Below are 15,516 nucleotides of genomic sequence, written 5' to 3' on the forward strand. Positions count from 1 at the left end.
AAGGCTCACACATCGGCTTGCCAGGCTCCCTAACTTCCAGGCCAGATGGTAACTGAACCAGGAAGGGCAGGAAAAACCTCTGCTCCAGCCAGAGAATTCTTCCTATTTTCAGACTGTCGCTGCTTGACCCCACTCCTCAAAGCCAGGTTCCTCGGCAGCAATGGAAGACGGCAGGCCAGTTTCCTCTGTACTGTAACACCTTTTACTATCACCTCCCACCCCTGTGGCCACGGCTCCCTCGTCCAGGGGCTGAGCTCTATCTACGTTTAGGACTGCAACAAGCCCTGCGCTTACGTGCTCTCACGAATAACTGACAAACGTACCAGCTTGCTGCTACTGTCTCCAAGTCTCAAAGCAGAGCGTGAAGCTCAGGGACGTTAAGTAACTCATTCATGAAAACTGGTGACGCCTGGCTTCGAATCCAGGTCCAGGATGCAGAAGTCTGTGCATGGACAGGAGAAATGCACAGGCAACTCACACGGGAGGAAATAGCACAGTAAATCATGATAAGAATAAGGAAATAATGAGGAGCCTTCTGTCAGTCTAGAAAAGGCTGTCAGGAAACAACCAAGGTTGAAATGGGCATGAAAGCAAAACTCCACGGCATGAAATCTCTAACCCTCCCTTTCTCACTCATGTAACAATACCTATGGGTGGGCTGACCAACAGTAGAGATTTCCAACCCAGAGATACGAATTCTCTGGATGAAAATAGACATCAGGTCAGTCAGCTTGTCTGGTCAAGATTTTAAAACATGTACACCTGACTACAAATGTGTTTCTTTGTGAGGAAAAAGCAAGGTAGATAATATAAATGATTTACAGTTACGTCATGACCTCAGTGTCTAGGTATCGCTTTTAAAAGGCTAAAATCTCTTTGAGGGAAAAATAAATTAATGGAGGAGTCTGGAGTAGAGAAAACTGACTTACTAAAATTTCAAAAATCACCTGTCTTGTCTCTTAGAAACTTTTTTTTAGAAGATTTATTTTTGGGGGAGGGGCTGAGAGGGGGAGATAGAGAAAAAGAGAGAGAGAGTGTGTGTGGGGGAGAGAGAATTCTCGAGCAGACTTCCTGCTGGATGCAGAGCTGGATTCCAGGACCCCGAGATCATGACCTGAGACAAAATTAAGAGTCGGCCGCTTAACCGACTGAGCCACCCTGGTACCGCTCTTACAAACTATGAATAGACAACATGATGTAATTCTTGTACAAGTACGAACCTTTATTGGGCATGTATAATGTGGCAAGCAGCACGCTAAGTGCTTTTCAGTCATTATTTCATTTAGAATGACATAAACACACTGTATTAACAAACACTGCCTGACATAAAATTAGGACAATAATGACTGATTCAAAAGTTAACATATTATGATAAACTTACACGGTCCTGTAAATTCTCTGATAGGTAATGCAAAATGTTTGTAAAAAGTACCTGCTTATTTGCTTGAAGTATAATCCTCTTTTACCCTCTTAGCAGTGTCTGTAAATTAGTTGGCACGAACATATTTGCTCTGAACAATCGAAGGTATAAATACAAAGGGGTAGGACCAGGTCCGTCCAATAACTAACTCCTTCTGTTATCCTAGTGGGCCGTCACTTTGCACTGACATAAAGCACACTTTGAGGTATGCTATACCCCGTTTTCGTGTGGTTAGTGTCACCTTCAAATAAAGTAAGCTCAGCTGAATCTTAACATAAAGGCCTCGAGTTTGTGGGTGTGATGGTTATTCTTCTGTGTTCACTTGGCTAGCCTCTCATCCTGTTGCTCCGTAAGACACTGATCTAGGTGTTGCTGTGAAGGTATTTCTTAGACACGGTTAGTGCCTATGATCAGCTGATTTTTAAGGAAAGGGGATTATCCTTGATGATCGGACTGGGCCTTCAATAAGAGCAGGACTGAGGTGTCCCTGAGGAAGAAGACACTCCACCTGGGGACTGTCCCCCAATCCCTAAGCTAGGAACTCTGGCACCATCTTGACTCTTCCCTTCCCCTCGCCACTGGCGTTCAATCCACCGTTACTTCCTGTTCACTCACGTTCATCCCAACCACCTGCTCACCCTGCTCATCCAGGGCTCTGTTTTGTCTCGTCCAAGTACACGCCCCTCTGAACTGGTCCATGTGCTTCCAGTCTGTTCCTACTCCACATTTCTGCTTGCTCTCTGTCTGATCAGCTCAGCCCTCATCAAAATCCAGCTTTGACATCTCTGGATGCCTCAAGGGAGAGGAGTGTGTCTTGCCATTTTTTTTTTTTTTTTTTTTACACTCCAGCACTTAGCAGAATATCAGATACATGGTGAATGTCAGATAAGTAGAAGGCAATCGACCAGGGCACGTGAAGCCATGATTCTTCTTAGTTGGGCAGTCTTTTTGGGTGTTGTCATGAAAGCCATGTGAAACAGTCACTAGGGGTCCTGCATTTCTTTTGGCTCAGATAATCTTTCTTCTTTCCTTTCTTAAACTTCTTTTCTTTTATATTGATTTGTACTTGATATACAAAGACCTGCGTGTATTTAACATATACAAGGTGATTTGGACAGATGCACACACCCACGAGACGATTACCAGAGTCAACATAACAGATATGTACAGCACCTTCCAGAGTTTCCTTGGATCCTGTTATGGGGTTGTTTGGTTTGAGGTTTGGGGTTTTGGGTTAATTTTATTTTTTTACATTTTTTTGGTCACAGGAGGCTCTTAATTTTGGAGAGCCAGTGAAATCTCTAGAGCCTTTACCTAGAAAACACATCTTGCACATAATTTCTGGTATTTCATGAGTTTCCTGAAATCCATTCAGCTGTGGAACCTCTCACCCCTTTATAGTCCATGGAGCCAAGGTTGATAACCCCTGAATAGAACCAAATATCACAAGTTCAAGTTTGTCTTTAATTCCCTTTGGTTTAGGTCTCAGCTTCCTTTTCCTAGTTTGGGTCTTTCTTGCACCATCATCCAAGCATCCATGTGACCCAGAAGGACAGGCTATCGTAGTCACGGAACCGTGACTCCCCCTGCAAGAAGACTCAGTTCTCAGGGAAGGAAGGTATCTGCAAGGATGCTGTTGTCCCATTGTCATTTACAATATACTGCCTTGGATTGCAGGTGACGTGACAGAACGATGCCTTCTGCTGAAATAGAGCCCCCTTCACCTCTGAGGCCCTGCATCTGCCTTTCACGCTAGCTGTGAAGATGGCAAATGGAAAAACTAGGGGCATGTAACTTAAGCTGAGTCACAGAACAATCCATGGCTCTGCTTAAAAGGAAGCCCACACCACCTGACATCCAACCCGAACACCGCTCTGAGACACGCCACCTGGCCGGGACCCACCAGGAGAAGTTTTTGCTTGAGGCTTATCCAGGCCCCGCTGTGAAGTCGCCCTGAAAATAAATCTTCACAGCTCAGAGAGCCAAGATACAAACAAAATGGGAAAATATTGCCCACGGATTTCAAAGGCAAAGCTCAGCTGAAGCTGAACCAGGAAGACGAGATCGCGAGCGGAGGGAGTGGTGACTGCTCAAGGATGTGAGGGCTTTAAGACCTGAGATGAAACACGGAGCCTGAGAAGATCTGTGGTGAGCTGTGCCATGATATTTTAGGACATATATTTAGGCAGCAGAGAGTCTGAGCTAAATGCTTTCATTCCAAAACCATTTTCATCAAGAATTCACAAAATCTAATAAGAGAAAGGGAATGAGAAGCTTAGAAAGCTTCTGTCAATCAATCAAAAAGCAATTACCTAGGAACCATCTCCATCCGGTAGCTGTGCTGGGCACCATACAGCCCAACTGCTTACTACAGCACCTGCCAGAGGGTCCGTGTACCTCACGTGGTTGGCCAGAGCTGGACCAAACACCCTCATTTTTTGCCCTAAATCAGAATTTTCAGGGAGAAGTAAAACTACTTTGCCATGTATGACGAAGTATTGTAAAGTCATTGAGGATAATATAAAAACCCAGAAGACTTCACTCCTTAAGAATGTCTATCGTTCCAAAGGAACTCTCAGATGCCACGTTCCAGAAGCATTCTCTGTGAGACTTGATCATGGCATTTGTCCGATTGTACTGAAAGCACATGAGTCTGTGTGTCTTGTTGGAATGTAATCTTCGGGAGGGCAAGTTCAGGTCTTGTTTCTAAACTCAGAGCTGTGGCAGGGCCCCACGTGCTGACGGCTCAGTGAATCACAAATGCTGACCGTCAGGCATCATTTTCATGGGTGGGAGAGGAAAGCTATCCGTATCACTGGCTAGCCTCCAGTCCTTCTAATGCCACTGAGATTGAGGACATGCTGCCAAACAATGCAAGGACAACAAGCCCTTTCTGTAGCAGGATCTTCTAAAAGAACTTCAAATAGGAAGGCACGGTGTTTTTTTTAAGTAGTCCTCATGCCCAGTGTGGGCTCATGACCCCAAGATCAAGAGTTGCCCTCTCTACCGACTGAACCAGTGAGGTGCCCAGCCCCCACCCCAAGAAGACACAGTATTTTGACTTAGATGGTGCTTTTAAAAAAACTGTGCAGCTAATGCATTTTTCTCATTTCCAGTGTGGCTATTCAAATGTGCTCCTGACCATCTCCCTTCAGTAGGTCCTTCTCTGTGACCTCCATATCAGCCCCCACGCTATGTCCTTGCCTGCATTTATGCTGTTTCAGGTTTCCTCAAGACAATGGGACTCTATGGAGACAGAGAACACACATCTGTCTCGTACCCACGTGCACGTCTGAGTCTAAGCCAATGCCTGGCACCCCGTGAGGTGCTTAATAAATAATTGTTAGATGAAAGAAATGAGCTTATTTGAGATTATTTCTCTAGGAATTTACTAGAAGAGTAGTTTGGTGAGATGCTCTAGAGGAAAAAGATGAGGTTGTTGGCTGAGTAATTCTGACCAATGCTTCAAGCTCTCTTTCCATTGCGGTATCATTCATCTCTGGCTCTGAGAATTCTTGCAAGAAGAAAACCTTGAATATTCTTTAGCTCTGCATTTCCCAAACATATATGACAACAACAAACTTGTTCAAAGGAGTATCTCATAACATTCTGTGGGATGGGTTCCAAAAACACACTTTGGGCAACACCACTTTAAGTCTTACAAAAAGACCCTGTCTGGGCCTCTAGGCCCACAGACGCTAGCTAGTAAGTCTTTTTCGGTATTTACAAGGCTGAAGACAGTTTTTCTGCTCTCTCTAGAAAGAAAGAGAAGCTCTTCCTCACTAACTGCTTCCTTCATGGACAACTGACCTGCCTCTCCACTTCCCAGACCCAACAGGGATTCTCGGGTCCCTCCTCACCGCTCCAGCACCACGTGGCGACAACAGGGTTCTCCAACGCCGAGCCGGAGTCACATCCTGAAGCTGCAGGCTTCCACGCGGCTGGTCTCAACTTCAAATCAGTGCGATGAGTCCAGTGTTAAACCAAGATGACTCCTTTTTATACTTAAATTGAATTAATTAGCATCACTACTTTGGGCCACAGTTATTTGCCTTATAAAGGCATATCCAGGGCCTTTCCCAGAATCGGTTACCCTCCACTGAGGCATCAGGACATTCAGGCAGGAGGGCAAGGCCCACCACTGTTTTGAAGACAGAGAGAAGCAATTTGCCACCAACAATCTTTAAGGTTAGTGAATGACTCACTTACCAAACACCAACAACAATAACAACAACGACAAAACATTTTAGTGACATTTCAACATCACAGAAGCATCACTCGTCCAATAGGATTTCCCATGTGATTTGCTACACGTGGGAGGAAGGGGGCAGCTAGTTCATCTTGAAATCCTACATCCATGATCTGTGCCTATGACTGCCATTGCACTAACAGAGTGAGAGAAGAGGAGGGGAGAGGAGAGAGAAGGAAGGAGGAAGAACAAAAGAGAAAAAGGAAAGTTGCCCTCTGGGAAGGCCTCTGATTATGTTCCCTTGTGCACGCCCCAGCTGCACAGAAGATACTAGAACCAACCGGGAGGAAAGCGAGAGCCTCACCAGCTCCTCTAATGGGTGCCTCCGCGTAGGGAACTGGATGTTTTCACGTAGCTTCTGAAGATCCCAACAAGGGCACAAAGCAAGGTGAGCTCTGCGGCGCTTAATGAAATTGTTTCACCAAGTGAAACGGTGGTGGCTCTGAGCAGAGCCCACAGAACCCCCGGGTCTACCCGAAGAGGCGCGTTGCATACGTTGCTCCGTCTTAGCCAGACAGCGGCCCAATGCTTCCCCCTGAGCACGAAAGAGAAGTGCAGGCTGCATTCCTGCGGGCTGGGAACGCTGTGCTGAGTTTATCACAGCTGCTTGAGGCTGCGAATGTCCAAGTCATCAACCAGGGAGGGTCAGAGGTGATCCTTAACTAAACGTTTCGCAAATCACAGCCAGACTCTGGCACCTTCTTGGAGCTGTAAAATGGACGAAAGATGCGTGCTTTCTCTAACTTTTGGCCCAGCATTCTTTTGCACTTGCTTTCAAAAGTCTATTTTGATAACAAGCCAGAGTTGAAAGGACACCCCCCTCGCCACCACTATCACCGCTTATGGGCACTTCCAAGGTGCAAATGAAAATTTCTGATAAAGCTCACAGCCTTGAGGGAAATTTCAAGTGGCTCATTGCCTTAGTTTTCTCTTATTCCGCCACTCATTATCAGGCGGAACTGAAGGACAGATTTTGCCTTCTGCTCTGCAGGCTACATTCTATTCTCGCCCGAGACCACAGCTGGTGACCTGAGTATCTCACGACTCACTTATCCGTGTGGCCCCCTCTTTAAAGGGCTCAAGATCTGCAAGGTGCATTCGTGGAGGACGTCTGTACATCAGCTGATGGAATGTGTGGGTGTGCACATACTAGGCAGAGAGAAAAGTTACTTTCTGCATGCAATGAGCCAAATTATCCCAATTTCTTTGCAGAAGAGCTTCCCCCCCTTCTTTTTCTTTCTTTTCATAGCTCAAACAGTATTTAGCTAAGCTTTCAGGTCTTTGGTTTTTCACTAGGCTCCAACAGGTGTGGGGAGGGCCATGTGCACATGGTCAGGTCAACACTCGCGAGGACTCTGCCTCCCCCCGCAAACGTCTGTCTTACGGCCGGCTGAGCGTGCCTTGTCACCGGCCTGGGTTTCAGAGTGGGGCCTCAGAAAGCCGGCAACGTTAAGACCAAAATAATGTCATTTAGTGTCCAGGGGGAGGTTAAAAAGAGGATTAGAGGAAAGCAGGCAGGCAGGGTATATTAAACAAGTCCATGACTAACAGGGTGTGACAGAAAAGGGTTTTATTCTTTTCAACAAAACAATTCCCGAGGGCTGGGGCCATTACTCCACTGCGCCTTTATCACCTTGGAATTTTTATGGTTATTTTTGATGAATTCACATTTTTGTAAAGGTTTTTTTGAAATGATGCCAGTTTTCAATTTTTAATTAAAGTCATAAATAATCTTAATTCTGCCTTAAAAGGTTTATTGTTTCATACTTCTTCTTCTTCTTCTTCTCCTATTTTTTTTTTTTTATTATTGCTGCCAGGAAATATTTCAAATACCAAGCACTGAAGTGAGTTAGCAATTAGAATCTCTCCAAGGTCTAGTAACAACATCGTACCGTGTAAATATTCCACGCCAGTACACCGGCACGGAGTCTGAAAATATAGATTGCCTGATTTGGGGTTTATTCGCACAGCTTCTCTGGGGAGTGGCATTTCCTCTTTTTATTGGATGGAGCAACTTTCATCCTTTTAATTTCCACAGTTTAATTTATCACCGATTCGTAACAGATTTTGAAAATCTTCAGATTAAAAAAAACAGGCTAAAATTTGGGGAGTAAACACGGTAAACCGGTCTCTAAATTCTGGGCACTAAAAGCAGCCACAGCCAGCTCACCCGTTTGCAAGGAACAGGGTGCACAGCATCAAAAGCTGATCACTGCAGACACAGTATCTCATTTTCTGGAAGATGAGATTGAGAAAATATTGAAATATTTGACATTAGATTATAATATTGCTCCTCGAAAATATATCCTTGTTACCTAACCGCCTGACTGTTGAAGGCTGTCTGTAAATTATCTTTACATTTCTATTTTGTAATCTCGGGGTCTGATTTTCTTTTTTTAAATTAGTGCTTCAAGAATCTTTCACACAATCAGAACTATCCCTCCTTTATACAGAGGCTGAGACACACTGCGTTTGACCAGTGGAAACCAATTAATTAATAATTCCTGAAAATATCTCATTCTGTTTCCATACCTACTGTCAACCCAGGTCACCTTCTTACGTGGACTATCGAATTGGGGCTTATTCGACTGGATGTGGGACCTGCATTCTCTCCTGTCCCAGGCAGCTGTTTTTCTCAGGGAAGGCGCTCTCCAATCTTATGATGGATTTGGTATTACAGTAAAACCTCATCCATTTCAGACAACTTAGGGGTGAATGGCCAGATTTAGGAGAAAAAAACCTCTCAAGAGTTGTGATTCTGGTTTGTTTTGGTTTTGATTCTTAAACAAGGACAACTTCTGTCAAGTTCACAAGACACACACACACAGATAATGACAAAAGCCAGTAGGCAGTAGTCCTGACATAGCGAACCGGATGCAAGGTTGGTGTTATTTACAAAAGATGAAGTATCCTCCTTACTTTGTTTATATCATTAACTCACATAGCAGTTCCTTTGCACTTGTTCAATATAGGATATATTTAGTTCATCATCTGTTATCCTCTGTTGATAATGATCATCTGTTATCAGTTTACTGTGTTCCAATAAAAGAGACTTCATTGTATTTATAGAGGAAAAAAATGATTTTAACAATTGACTTACAAGAGTGGGTTTATATGCAATTAAGATTTTCCAATCCTTCCGACTGGGCATTTTTCTCATTCACAAGGAAGAGGTCAAATTCTTTCCATATATGAGCCCTAACTGGCATTGTGTTAACACCTCTCAAGGAAGAAAAAGCTCAAGTAAAAAAAAAAAAAAAAAAAAAAAAAGACTACACAGCATTTCCCAACATAAAAGTGTTAAATCCCCATAAACCATGAAAGAATGCACGTTTCAAGTTCAGGAGAAGCACTGACGACCTGAAACCACAGTCACGGGGTTTGATCACATCATGGGTTTAAATCACTGGACGTAAGTTAAATCTTAAATCTCCCTTACATGCGTCATGAAGTGCCCTTACATGAATCAGTACCATCTTGACACAAAGGAAACACTCAAAAAGCCAAGGTCAGCTCAGGGTGTCTGTGTTTTCCTCCCATGGTCAGAAGGTACTTGTTGGCCCCAAAACTTAGAAACTCAGTTATTGGGAAATGCGTTGAAAGCTAGTAAGATCCTCAGATCTCAAGGTGCGGGAGCACAACATGACCAACCACCTGCTAGAGATTTTACAAGGTCAAGAGAGAGAGAGAGTCAGGTGGGTTGGCTGGTTGATCTTTAATATTTCTTCCAAATCCAAGAGGCTATGGTTTCTGTGTAATCGGAAAGATGCATTAATTCCTCAGTAATGTCAAAGTAATTTTAGGTTCAATTCCTTTCTCGAATTTCCATACACAGTACGTATGAAGAAACGTGTTTTTTCCTAAGTTTAAAGACAGGGATGCTCTATACTTACCCTAGAGATACACCTACCTCCCCTCTCAGAGCTAAAATGGTTTCAGCCAATTGATATTTTATGAAAAAGCACTTATCTCCAGAAAGGGTTTTTGTTGTGCTATTTTTCCCAATTCAATTTTCTTTAGTTATGTGGACATAATTTTCATAAAAGCCTTTTGTCATTCTCTAGTTTAGGGGACTTTTGCTAATTTTCTCTGATTCTTATTATACGAGCCCTCCCCAGAAATTCACATCTGGTTATGTCAGCTGTGCAAACCACCACGTCGCTATTACTTCATGAAGATGTCCCTCCCCCCAAAGCGTCTAATGCATGTAACAACTGGAGAAATGTAAGAATTCTATTGCCCCGCACACGGTCCCACTACTGCAAAAGTAATTTAAGTGTGTCTTTCCTGGCTGGGTAAATGCTCTTTCAAAATTACCTTTTTCCGGGGTGCCTGGGTGACTCAGTGGGTTAAAGCCTCTGCCTTCGGCTCAGGTCATGATCTCAGAGTCCTGGGATCGAGGCCCACATCGGGCTCTCCACTCAGCGGGGAGCCTGCTTCCCTTCCTCTCTCTCTCTGCCTGCCTTTCTGCCTACTTGTGATCTCTGTCAAATAAATAAAGTCTTTAAAAAAAAAATTACCTTTTTCCTTGCTTGTTGATCTTTGGAAGAATGTGCCTTCACATGCTTTCGTAGGGAACTTGGGTCTGTATAGCGTTTGGTGCATCCTGGAATTTGACAAGCATAAGGTTTCTAAATAAGAAAGAAAAAAAGAAACGAACTGTAGTTAAATCATAAAGGTAACTGGGGAAGATTGACTCAGATTACTGACTTCAGAGCATGAACTGTTACCAAGTGACTGAAGTGAAATGCTGGGTAACATTTGTGCATTTTAATTCGAAAGCCCAGTAAGTTTGCACAAAGGCCAAGAGGAGGGCAAACTTTCAAGAAACAAGGAGACATCTTTAGAGGTTCACTCTTCCCACAAAACCTCTTATGGCATTTTTGGATGTGGAAATTATTAGTAAACATCTCTAGTCATACTTACAGTTATGTTCCCCTGAAAACAATCTTTGGTACTGTCAGAAACTAGGAAACACACATTCTTTAAGAGTTCAGGTATAAGGAAGCTGCAGGAAAGTCCAGAAAAGACTGGGAATGTTTCAGAGGAAACCTGATTCAGAGAGAAAGAAGGAGAGAATTAAAAGGGAATATTAGTGGAAGGTGAGTGAGAGACAATAGGTCTTTCAAACAACAGACACATGAAAACTCAGCCAGAGGAACATTAATATTATTAAAGGGATTACAGGATTAGAGGAGTCCTGGTACTCAGCCTGGGTTATATGCCTGAGCCCTAGGCGGCATGCATTGAAAACACTAGTTTTAGCTACTTCAAGTCCCCCATGCTCCTGAGAGATGTGAGGTGTGGAGCCTAAGGCTGAGTCTAGAATCTTATTAATTTATGGGTCCCTGGTGATTGGGCTATAATGATTAGGAACGAATGAATGGGAGAACTGCATATTGATTCAAAATGTAGCAGCTATACCTATGGTAATAACAAAATGCTCCAAGGGTTGGAGAGTATGGCTTTTAAGCTATGAAATAAAGCAAATCTTTCTGTCTAATCTAAGAACTACACTAAAAAAAAAATCACAAGATAAACTGTGTTCGTAAGTCACAACTTACAGTCCCTCATCTACCCTGGACCTCCGTAGGTGAGACTACTTAGAGTTGTGCCAACATTATTTTTATTGTATTTTATTTTATTTTTAAGATTTTATTTATTTATTTGACAGACAGAGATCACAAATAGGCAGAGAGGCAGGCAGAGAGAGAGGGGGAAGCAGGCTCCCTGCTGAGCAGGGAGCCCGATGAGGGGTTCGATCTCAGGACCCTGAGATCATGACCTGAGACGAAGGCAGAGGCTTAACCCACTGAGCCACCCAGGCGCCCGCCAACATGATTTGAAATGTAAGGAGGAAAAATGGAAGCCTGTCTCTAAGAGAGGATTCTCGCTTGAGGAACCTGCTGTGTCATTAACACAACAAACAAAAACAAAGACAAAAACAGACCAAAAAACCCATCAAATCAAAATAAAAAACCAGGAAAAAAAATTCAGATTTTTTTCTCTTTATGTTTTGTTCCTGTTCTCTTGTGCATGCTTGTCATTTTGTGCGCCAACACAGACATGGGTTACATTATTTGCCCTGCTGAAAGCCATCTTTATGATTCGCTTTTTTGTTTTTGCCATTTTTGATTCCAACCACAAGGTGAAGTCACGAATATATAATTTATTTTGACACACCCAATATGAATTCTAAGTGCGATGTAACTGTTCCCTGACTAATTGACTCAATCACCCAACAGGCCTCGTGGTTTTGTGGGGTGCTGGGTACCGTGTTACGTATGAGAAGTCTGACCATAAACAGTGGATGAACGAGGCTCTCGATATCTCAGGTTTTCCGAACAGTCAGCCAATACGGGTGGAAGCCCCTTGCCCATGAGTTTCCATTGGGTAAACAATAGTTTTCTTTCCCGAGTTCACACGGTGTTCTCGCACTGGCCTTCCCTACCCTGCCCTGGCTTTAGGGCAGAACTCGACGATATCTGTATCGGCAGTCATGTTGTGACCACGTAAACTCCCATTTCGAGCCCTCCAGGAGATGTGGCATGCAAAAAAACTTTAGGAATATGACATGTTACATAAATCGGTATCATTATTATTACCACAGTCGCTACTATTTGGGTTGAAAAGACAAGAAATGGATAATGTGATTTTTGTACTTGATTTTGAGATGTTCTTGGAGAAGGAGTGACTACTCACCATTCCTCCCGGGTGGCTTCCCTCTCTCCCCTGCTGTCGGCCCCCTGGGATTCATGTGCCAAGTGAGCAATGTCTGGTGCTGGTCCAAGTGCTACTGGTATACTGGTCCTTTTACCTCAGGTTACCGAAGCTCTAAGTGGCATGCTACACTTTCTCAAACTAGAGTTTCCACACGTACTGTAAAATCATTCCCCCTGTTTCAAGATTAAGATGCTGATAGAAAAATAAGCCAGTAACACTTTGCAGGGTTAGAATTATGAACTCTGTAATCCTTGCGGAGCAAATAATTTTCCAATAAGTAAAGAATCCATTGAGTTGAAGAAAGATCCTTCATCCAAAATTCTGACAGCATTAGCATAAGGAGTGCTTAATGAAAGGAAATGGGGGCCTGAATTTAAGTAACACATTCTTCAAGCAGCTACAGTTTGCTTTTTAAGACAAATGTTTAATTTTTACGTGATTTTAAAAGTTTACCAATTCATCTAATGCAATAAAAATTTAAACAGGAGGGCAGGTCTGCACCTTAAAGGAAGGACGATGGTTTTAAAAGATTTAATAGAGCAGTACTTAAAAAAAAAAAAAAAGTAGCTGGGTTTTAAAAGCTACTGCATTGAACCAAATCATGAAATTATTATCTGTGGTAGCTTTCCTCAAAAGTTTTAAAAAGTGATTTAAAAAAAAAATCCAAAATGATTTCAGAAAATGCTTGTAGTCTGATTAGCTAAAATTAGCTCCGTGTGAAGAAGGGTGCTGTGGAGCCATAACACTTCGGCTCACAATAGTTCTTTCAAACTACATATAACTAGCTAGAGTAGAGGCAATTTCTCAAGACAATCTTGTCTCGTGAATGTTCATTCTTCCATGATAAAGTTTAATGACAAATTGGAAAATTTATTAGATTCTACCAAGACAGTTTTAGATATACAACATAGGGCATTTTAACATAATTTATTCTTTTTCCTATTTCTACCTTTTAAAAAATCCTGCTATTCACCAAATTTATTCATTTCGTATTCTATTCTGTTGGTCCTAAAATCACTGAATTTAATTCAGCTAGAGCAGAAAGGGGCTCTCCTCTGCCCATAGTGCTCTAATTATATTCTAGCTATTTACGAGGCAAACCATCACATTTATGGATATTAGGAGATAATTCTGTTTAGAAAGGTTATGTGACATATAGCTAAAATGACTTCTATCAATATGACTAATAGAGACTAATATAAAATTTAATAAATATGTCAACTATAACATCAGAAGAATCTTAAATATGTATGAGAAGGTGTGTAGAAATAACGGTATCTTTTCAAAATTCAAATTCTGGTGTAGTTTAATAATAGACATAATGTTAACACTGAAAAAGTACTGTCATGAATGCATTATTTGTGAGAACGTGGGATAAGAGATCTGTGGTGTGTATAATACATTTATCCTGATGGCTTTGTTAAGTGGAGAGAAAGTGCACACTGTCTACCGGACATCGTGGAAGGGAAATGGCCTCAAAGCTCTAGAAATGCAAAGGGGGATGATTGACAGGACAGAAAACAGAAGTGTCTCAGGAAAGGAACAAAATGTTACTGCACGAAGAGAGTTAAGGTGCAACGGTGAAAACCAGTCGTTCTCACACAGGTTATGTCAGTGGATGGGCAGTGGTTAACGCATGGGAGGCGTAATGAAGCTGAATCCTGGGGAGAGATCTGCTGATTCTTTTCAGATTGCCTGAAGGTGAAAATGCCGGTGGTTTCTAAAGCAAAAGGCCAGACTCATACTCGGTAACCGTGCCAGCCTCCAAGTTCTTATGTCAGAAAGAAAAGAACCAGGGTAAGGGCTGGGGTGGCCGGGCGGTGGCAGGTAGTAAAACCAACAAAAACCAACCACTTCTTATTTCAAGCAGTAGCGTGTAGTATCTATTCACGCATGTCTTGGTATTTAAATACTTATTTTCATGCCCAATCCCTGGTAGTGGTTCTCTGTCTTCCAATCCCCTATGTGACAGCCCCTGACCTGTCTCTGCTTTGTACATAGAGGTCGCCAAGGAACCTCTTGGTCTCAGGCAGGTGGGAGATTTCTAATAACTTGTCACTACAGGCCCCTCTGGACCTTCCCCAAGTTTCCACTGCTGCCCTTGGCATTGTCCCTCTAACCCGCAGACCATAAAGCAAGCCCTTACACTAGCCCACCATCAAATGGGCATTCCATCACCCCGGGACTTGGGGCTGGAAGTTGGAAAGCTCCCGCCCTTCTTACAGTGTCCAGATGCGTCCTCTGGTGCTTGGCACGGTCGCTGGAGTTACTGAAGGCCTTCTGACAGCCCGGGTGCTGGCAGAGATACGGCTTCTCGCCTGTGTGGCTCCGCAAGTGAATCTTGAGATTCTCAAGCCTGGAAAAGGCCTTCTTGCAACCTTCAAACTGCAAAAAGAAAAGAAAAGAAAAAAGAAAAGAAAAAGAAAACAAGTTTTAGCTGTTGAGAAGGAACTTAAATGTTTGGGTCTGGGGGACAGGGGGAAAAACAATGTCTTTAGCCTGTATTTCGTCTAAAACGTAAAAGACAAAACAAAAAAATAAGATGAAATCCAAATAGTAACAAATGTGACTTCTAAAAATACCCATGTATTGATGTGAACTGCATTTTCCTCTAATATGCATGCCACTTTCCCTACCAGATCTGGGTCCCAAACTGATTTCTGTGATTACTTGTGTCAGAGAAAATTTGCTGTGAGCCATCTGGCTCAGTTAATAAAAATACAGTAATGCGTGTCTTAAAGATTTATTAAAAAATTAACACACTTTTCCATTTCCAAATTGGACTAAATGGAAGGAACCAGGAAGGAAGAAACTTTTTACAACTAATAAACTAAGAACAACAATAACAAAAAATCGAAGTGATGGACGAGAGTGAAGGTGGGCTTCTGAAGACCAAGGGTCCAGGATGCAAAAGGCACGTGTCCATGGGGTCGTCATGACCAGAAACTTCCTGAACCATCTCAAGGAGTTTTTCAGCTGCCAAAGAGCGACTCTGTTGGCGTACACACTTGATGCCAAGCCTAATGAGATAAAAGTTTTTAACGTGCTTTTAAAAAAAGGAACGGGAACATAATTCATGTACTGCTGAGAATGTTTTCCAAATGAAGTGATAGTTTCACCTATT

General features: G+C 42.7%; 1 protein-coding gene across 2 annotated transcripts in view; it reads right to left on the bottom strand.

The window, feature by feature from the left end:
* The window catches only part of GLIS3 (GLIS family zinc finger 3), a 504,385-nt gene that overhangs the window by 86,830 nt on the left and 402,039 nt on the right, over positions 1 to 15,516 (bottom strand). For both annotated transcript variants that reach the window (XM_046023585.1, XM_046023584.1), the window contains exons 5-6: positions 14,616 to 14,777; positions 10,190 to 10,300 (exon numbers count right to left, since the gene is read on the bottom strand). In XM_046023585.1, coding sequence (XP_045879541.1) covers positions 10,190 to 10,300; positions 14,616 to 14,777 — 273 coding nt within the window. The remainder of the gene's footprint in view (positions 1 to 10,189; positions 10,301 to 14,615; positions 14,778 to 15,516) is intronic.

The sequence above is a fragment of the Meles meles genome, chromosome 11 (assembly GCF_922984935.1).
Source record: "Meles meles chromosome 11, mMelMel3.1 paternal haplotype, whole genome shotgun sequence".
In the NCBI taxonomy this organism is placed as follows: domain Eukaryota; kingdom Metazoa; phylum Chordata; class Mammalia; order Carnivora; family Mustelidae; genus Meles; species Meles meles.